This window comes from Panthera tigris, chromosome A1 (genome assembly GCF_018350195.1).
Source record: "Panthera tigris isolate Pti1 chromosome A1, P.tigris_Pti1_mat1.1, whole genome shotgun sequence".
Lineage (NCBI taxonomy): Eukaryota > Metazoa > Chordata > Mammalia > Carnivora > Felidae > Panthera > Panthera tigris.
The window spans coordinates 85,762,324-85,770,560 of record NC_056660.1 but is presented as its reverse complement, the minus strand read 5'-3'; the positions used below and the strand labels follow the sequence as shown (position 1 = coordinate 85,770,560).

Below are 8,237 nucleotides of genomic sequence, written 5' to 3'. Positions count from 1 at the left end.
CTTCAGACTGCCTTGATCCTGCTTTGTTCACAGTGCATTCTCTGGCCTAAATAACACCTGTTCTCTTTTCTTATTTATACAGTATCATTATTCCAAGGGCTAATAATTTAATTTCCCACATTCTATATCCAATCCACTGTGATTCCTCAGAATTCCTGATGCAGTTAATGTCTGACTGCCTTTGGTCCCCCAAACTCTATCTTTCATGTTTATTAGAATTGTATGGTAGGAATGTATTATATTCTCTATTGTTGAATAATTAATATGTAATTCAGAATAAATAATTATAAGATAAATAACTGTATCTCCAGAAGAAAGTTGAGGTTGCTGCTGAGACTGATTCTGTAGCCTACTTCAGATTTTTTTCTCTCTCACTCTCTGCCCTCCCCGCCCCTGCTCACACACACTCTCTCTCTCTCTCAAAAATAAGTAACTATTAATAAATATATACAGAATGGGTCTGAGTACAGAAAAATAGTCAATAACATTCCATTGGAATTTACCTAATTAGTATTTCAGTGAACAAGAATAATTCATATTATTGAAAGTTTCTTACAATTTCAAGAATTGCAAACAAACTCAAAAACAATACAATGCAACAATAACCCAATGCACACACACAAAAAAGAAATAAACTTTTTAATAAAGAAAAAAAAGCCTTACCATTTGAAAGTTTTTCAAAATTTCCTGACTCAGGCATAATGGAGGAAGAATGGATAAGTAGAAGAAATGGTGTTTGTTAAAGGCCTTCTTGCTAGTGAATTATGCCAGATGTTTTTATATGCATTATCTAATTGAATCAAATGGGAAAGCTCACTCTGTACATTGAATAAATTTATACTCTGATATTTATTCAAGATTAAAAGATATTAAATGAGTAAGTTGTAATTTATATTTGGGGCTGATTCCTCATATTCCATGGTTTGTCTCACTACTTATTGCAATACACATTATAAAACTTTCCATGTTAGAGAGATCCAGAGTATAGTACTTGCTCTAGACAGATAGATGAGGTGGGTGATTTGGAATGTGCTGACACCCCCTTCAGTCATTCCACAGTGTTATCACTGTGGTTCAATGACCTCGATGGAGGCTTTCTGGTGTTACTCTCATGTGGTATTATATAGTTTGATAGATGTACATGACAGTAAGGGAAAGGGAAATTAAGAAACTACAACAATAAATTGTCTTCAGCTGAGTCTTAAGTTGTTTACTTTATTTTTTGTAGTAATTGATTAAATATCCAGAGAAATGGAAAACTTCACCTCTGGAGGAACATTCTTCCTCATGGGCTTCTCAGATATTAGGGAGATCCAGATCTTACATGCAGTCCTGTTTTTGCTAATTTACCTAGCAGCCATACTGGGGAACCTTCTCATCATCACCCTCACCACCAAGGATCATCGGCTCCACACTCCAATGTACTTTTTCCTGAAGAACCTGTCTTTTCTGGATCTCTGCCTCATTTCCATCACTGTTCCCAAATCCATCATGAACTCTCTAATGAATCAAAACACAATTTCCTTTCTTGGATGTGTTTCACAGGTCTTTTTCTTCTTCCTCTTAGCCAGTACAGAAGTAGCACTACTCACAGTCATGTCCTATGACCGCTATGTTGCCATCTGCCATCCTCTCAGATATGACATCATCATAGGCCATGAAGCTTGCATACAGATGGTCACCTCTTCATGGATCAGTGGATGTCTCAATGCAATTCTTCATACAGCTTCTACCTTTTCCATACCCATATGCAGGCCTCCTGAAGTTAATCAGTTCTTCTGTGATGTCCCACAACTCCTCTCTCTTGCCTGTTCATATAACATTGGGGAATTAGTAGTCATTGGCCTCAGCCTACTGTTAGATTTTGGCTGTTTTGTGTTTATTGATATTTCTTACTATTATGTATTCTCCACTGTGCTGAGGATGCCCTCTGTAGAAGGCAGGCACAAAGCTATCTCTACATGTTTGCCTCACCTCATTGTTGTGATTCTGTTTCTCTCTTCTGGGTTTTTTGCCTATTTACACCCCTTATCCAAATATCCATCACTCTTTGATTTGCTAGTTTCAGTATTCTATACTGTGGTGCCACCCACCATAAACCCCCTCATCTATAGTCTGAGAAATAAGGATATGAAGATGGCACTAAGGAAATTGTTAATGAGAAGATATTGTCTATCAAACTAAAGAGTTAATATTGCGTACATTGTGATCTTTTTATTCACTGACATGATTATATAAATAATCCATTTCATAGCCTAGTAATAATACTGGATATATAGAGTAAAAGTTATCATGAAAAATTTAATTGTACTCATTAAAGTGCAATTAAGAAGCATCCTCAATGTTTAGATCAAGTTGATGGCAAAACCCATAGGTTTCTACTTGGAAGTGTACAGATATATGCTGACTTATATTTGTCATACTAATGGGAAGGTCCTTTTCTGTGATGAATGGTAAATTGTACAGGATACTGGAACATCAGAAATAAACTTTGGCTCTTCTAGATAAACTGATAATATAGTAACTCTTAAGAAAGATAATATGTAAAATGCCACATGACACAATATACATAATGCATTCTCAAATTAAAGGAAATAGACAGAGGTAGGTGATGTCTGCACAGCACTGTGAATGTATTAAATGCCACTAAACTGTACATATTAAGATGTATAATTTCATGTTGTGTTGATTTCATCTCAACAAGGCAAAAGTAAAAACAATGTGTTGTCCATCTGACTTCCCCTTTTCATAAGGTACTATATGACATTTTCTGGCATCATTTGTGTCCCTGAAGTCTAGTGAGAAGACACAGATATTCAAAATGTGATTTTATTCAAAGTGCTAAGTGGAAAAAAATCTGTATTCAAGAATAATCTATCCAGCAAGGCTATCTATTATTCAGAACAGAAGGAGAGATAAAGAATTTCCCACAAAAGGGGAGCCTGAGTGGCTCAGTTGGTTGAACATCTGACTTCGGCTCAGGTCATGATCTCACATTTCATGAGTTCGAGCCCTGAGCCAGGCTCTGTGCTGAGAGCTCAGAGCCTGGATCCTGCTTTGGATTCTGTGTCTCTTTGTCTCTCTGCCCCTCCCCCGCTCACACTCTGTCCTTTCTTTCAAGCATAAACAAACATCAAAAAATAAAAAATAAAAATAAAAATAAAAGAATTTCGCAGAAAAACAAAATTAAAGAGTTTGTGATTACTTAACTAACCCTGCGAGAAATATTAAAGGGCACAGTGACACAGTGAGGAAGACAAGAAAGGATCATAGGAAGTCCCCGAAGCAATGAGAAAATGAATAATAAAATGACAATAAATACATATCTGTCAATAATAACTTTGCCTTTAAATGAACTAAATGCTCCATTGAAAACACTTAGGTGTCAGTATGGATAAAAACAAAACAATACCCATATATATGCTTCCTACAAGAGACTTCTTTTAGATTTAAAGTTATGTACAGATTGACAGTGGGGGTATGGAAAAACATTTATCCTGCCAAAGAATGCCAAAAGAAAGCAAGAGAAGCAATACTTATATCAGACAAACTAGACTTTATAAGAAAGACAATAGCAAGAGATAGAGAAGGACACAATATATTTATAAATGGGACAATCTAACGTGAAGATCTAACAATTGTAAATATTTATGTACCTGACATGGAAGCACATGAATATATAAAATAATAACAAACATAAAGGAATGATTTGATAATGATACACTAATAATAGGGAACTTTAACTCCCCACTGACAAATGCATGAAAGTTAAACAACATGCTGCTAAACACTGAATGGATCAACAAGGAAATGAAAGAAGAAATTTTAAAAACACATGGAATTAAAAATAAACACAATGATCCAAGATCATTGGGATGCAGCAAAAGAAGTCCTATGAGGGATATTTATAACAATAGAGGCCTAATTCAAGAAGCAAGAAATTTTTAAGATATAAAACCTAATCTTACACCTAAAGTAGCCAGAAAAAGAAAAACAAAGCCTAAATCCAGCAGAAGGTAGGGTATCATGATGATTAGAGCAGAAATAAATGTTATAGAAACCACACACACACACACACACACACACAAACAACCCACAATAAAACGAATCAATAAAATCAGGAACTGGTTCTTTGAAAAAAATATATACAAACTTCTAGCCAGATTTATCAAAAAGAAAAGTGAAAGGACACAAATAAACAAAATCAAATATGGGACCAGAGAAATAACATGCAACAGCACATAAATTCAAAGAATTATAAAAGTATATTATGAAAAACTATACGTGAATAAATTGAAAACTTAGAAGTGGTAAAATTCCTAGAAATTTATAAAATACCAAAACTGAAATAGTGTGAATTAGTAAACTTGAACAGACTGATGACTTGCATAGGAATTGAATAGTAATAAAAAAATCTCCCAACAAAAGGGGACCAGAGGGCTTCACAGGTAAATTCTACAATACATTTAAAGAAGAGTTATGACTGGGGCACCTTCGTGGGTCAGTTGGTTGAGCATCTGACTCTTGACTTTTAGCTCAGGTCATGATCCCAGTGTCCTGTTATCAAGCCATACATTGGGCTATGCATGGAGTGTGGAGCCTGCTTAAGGTGATCTCTCTCTCTAGCTCTGCCACTTTCCACTACTTGCTCAATTTCTCCCTCTCTAAAGTACAAAAATGAGTAAAGAAATAAATAAGAGTTATCACCAAGTCTTCTCAAACTATTACAAAAAAAATAGAAAAAAGAAGGAAAACTTTGAATTTTAGTCTATGAAACTAACATTACCTTGATACCAAAACCAGATAACAACAACAATAAGAAAACTATAGGCCAATATCCCTGATGGATAGAGTGCAAAAATTCTCAATAAAATACTAACGAACCAACAAACTACATTTTAAGAAATCATTCATGACAATCAAGTAGGATTTATTCCTAGGTTAAAAGTGTTGTTCAATATTCATATAATGTGAAACACCACATTAATAAAAGAAAGGATAAAAAATGTGATCACTTAAATACATGTAGAATACATGTTGACAAATTACAACATCTTTTAATAACAAAAACTCTCAAAGAAGGTTTGGAGGGAATATAATTCAAAATAATAGAGATCATCTATGGAAAATGCACAGCTAGTGTCATCTTCAACGGGGAAAAACTGAGAGCTTTTCCTCTACAGTTAGGAACAAGACATGGATGTCCACTCTCAGCACTATCATTTAACATAATGTTGGAAGTCCTAGACACAGCAATCAGACAACAGAGAAATAAAATGCATCCAATTTAGCAAGTAAGAAGGAAAACTTTCACTATTGGCAAACTTAATATTATATATAAAAAAATCTGAAAGACTCCACCCAAAAACTGCTGGAACTAATAAGTGAATTCAGTAAAGTTGCAGGAAACAAAATCAATGCACAAAAATCTGTTGCATTTATGTACATGAATAATGAAGCAGCAGAAAGGAAAATTAAGAAACCAATCTCATTTACAATTGCACCAAAAGCATAAGATATCTAGGAAAAAACACAACCAGAGGTGAAAGACCTGTACTAGACATTTCCATGTTCATAGATTGCAGGATCAAAGATTGTTAAAATGTCTGTGCTATGCAAATCAACATACACATTTAATGCAATCCCCATCAATATACCACCAGCATTTTTTCACAGATCTAGAACAATCCTCTAAATTACATGGAAACACAAAAGACTTGAATAGCGAAAGCAATCTAGAAAAGTGAACACATTATGGAGGCATCACAATGCCAGACTTCAAGTTATATTACAAGGTTGTAGTAATAAAAACAACATGTTACTGGCACAAAAATAAACATATACACCAATAAACCAGAATTGAAATATCAGAAAAAAGTCCACAACTATATAGTCAATTAATCTTCTACAAAGCAGGAAAGAATATCCAGTGAGGGGTGCCTGGGTGGCTAAGTTAGTCAAGCTTCTGACTTCAGCTCAAGTCATGATCTGATGGTCAGTGAGTTCAAGCTCCGTGTCATGCTCTGTGCTGACAGCTCAGAGCCTGGAGCCTGCTTCAGATTCTGTGTCTGTCTTTCTCTCTCTTTGCCCCTCCCCCATTCATTCTCTCTCTCTCTCTCTCTCTCTCTCTCTCTCTCTCTCTCTCCCAAAGGAAAAAAAAAACTAAATATTTTTAAAAATTAAAAAATATTTTTAAAAAGTAGGAAAGAATATCCAATAAAAAAAGAGAGTCTTTTCAACAAATGGTGTTGGGAAAACTGTACAACAACATGCAGAAGAATGAGTTGAACCACTCTTATACCATATACAAAAATAAATTCAAAATGGATTATAGACTTAAATGTGAGACTGAATCATAAAAATCCTAGAATAAATCACAGGCACTAAATTCTTTGACCACAGACATAGCAACTTATTACTAGATATGTCTCCTGAGGCAAGGGAAATAATAGCAAAAATACATGATTGGACATTATCAATATGAAAAGCTTCTACCTGCACAGTGAAATAAACAACAAAACTAAAAGGCAACCTAAGGAATGGGAGAATATATTTGCAAATGGCCTGCCCAATGTAGGGTTAGTTTCAAAAATATATAAAGAATATATATAACTCAATACCCAAAAAATGATTAATCCAATTAAATAATGAGAAGATATGAGTAGATCTTTTACCAAAGAAGATATACAGATGGCTGATAGAAAAATGAAAATATACTCAACATCATTCAACATTAGGGAAATGCAAATCAAAACCAAGATGAGCAAGCACCTCTCACCTGTCAGAATGGCTAAAATTAACAGCACAAGAAGCAACAGGTGTAGGCAAAGATGCAGAGAAAGGGAACTCTCTTAGACTCTTGGTGGAAATTCATAGCAATTTTGGAAAACAGTATGGAGGTTCCCGAAAAAGTTAAAAATAGAGCTAGATTATAATCCAGTAATTGCATTAGGAGATATTTACCCCCAAATACAAAGATACTAATTCAAAAGGATGAATGCAACCCAATGTTTATAGCAACATTATTTCTAATAGCCAGATTATGGAAAGAACCCAATTGTCCATCAGCTAAAGAATGAATAAGGAGGAAGCAGTGAATATATACAATGGACTATTAGCCATAAAGAAATGAAATCTTGTCATTTGCAACTACATGGATGGAGCTACAGAATATTATGCGAAGAAAAATAAGTCAGTTGGAGAAAGAGAAATGATTTCACTCATATGTGGAATTTAAGAAACAAAACAAAGATCAAAGGGAAAAAAGAGAGAGAAAAGCAAACCCAGAATCAGGCTTTTAGCTATAAAGAACCAACTAATGGGTGCCAGAGCAATGTGGGGTGTTTGGGTTAAGGATATAGTGGTGATTAAGGAGTGCACTTGTTGTGATGAGCACTGGGTTTTTATGCAAGTATTAAATCATCAAATTGTACACCTGCAACTAATGTGTCACTGTATATTAAATAATGGAATTTAAATAAAATCTTCAAAAAAGTATCCGGCAGAACTAGCTATGATAATTAATAAAGGTGGTTACACTAAAAAACAGATTTTAAATGCAGATGAAACAACCTTATATTGGAAGATGTTATATAGTACTTTTATAGCTTGACAGTAGAAGTCTGTGTTTGCCTTTGAGTCTTAAAAGGATAGGCTATCTCTCCTTTAGGCACTAATGTATCTGGTGACATTAACTTGAAGCCAATTGTCATTTACAAGAGTGAAAATCCTAGGATACTAAAAAATTATTCTAACTCTATGCCTCTGCTTTATAAATAGAACAACAAAGCCTGCATGACAGCACATCTGTTGCCAACATGGTATTAAAAGTTTAAACCTATTCTTGAGAAATACTGCTCAGAAAACAAACAAACAAAAAACATTGATTTTAAAATATTACTATTCATTGACAATGCATCTCGTCACCCAAGAGCTCCAGTGAAGGTGTAAAATGAGATGGACATTGTTTTTATGCCTGATAACACAACATTTATTCTGTACCCCATGGATCAAGAAGTAATTTTGATTTTAAAATTTTCTTATTTTAGAAGTACGTACCATAAGGATATAGCTATCATGTATAGTGATTCATCTGATGGATGGTGTTGGGGGTGTAAATTGAAATCCTTCTGGAAATGATTCACCATTAGGTGCTGTTAAGAATCTTCATAATGCACGAGAAGAGGTCAAACATCAACAAGAATTTAAATGAAAGTGATTTTAAACTTCATGGGTGA

At 34.4% G+C, this 8,237-nt stretch overlaps 1 protein-coding gene across 1 annotated transcript; it reads left to right on the top strand.

Annotated features, from left to right (window-relative positions):
• The first annotated feature begins 1,251 nt into the window (after nucleotides 1-1,251).
• Nucleotides 1,252-8,237, top strand: LOC102969795 (olfactory receptor 14A16-like). Its single transcript, XM_007092978.2, has 3 exons — nucleotides 1,252-2,153; nucleotides 7,075-7,093; nucleotides 8,151-8,237. The coding sequence occupies exons 1-3, from the start codon at nucleotides 1,252-1,254 to the stop codon at nucleotides 8,235-8,237; spliced, it is 1,008 nt and encodes a 335-aa protein (XP_007093040.2).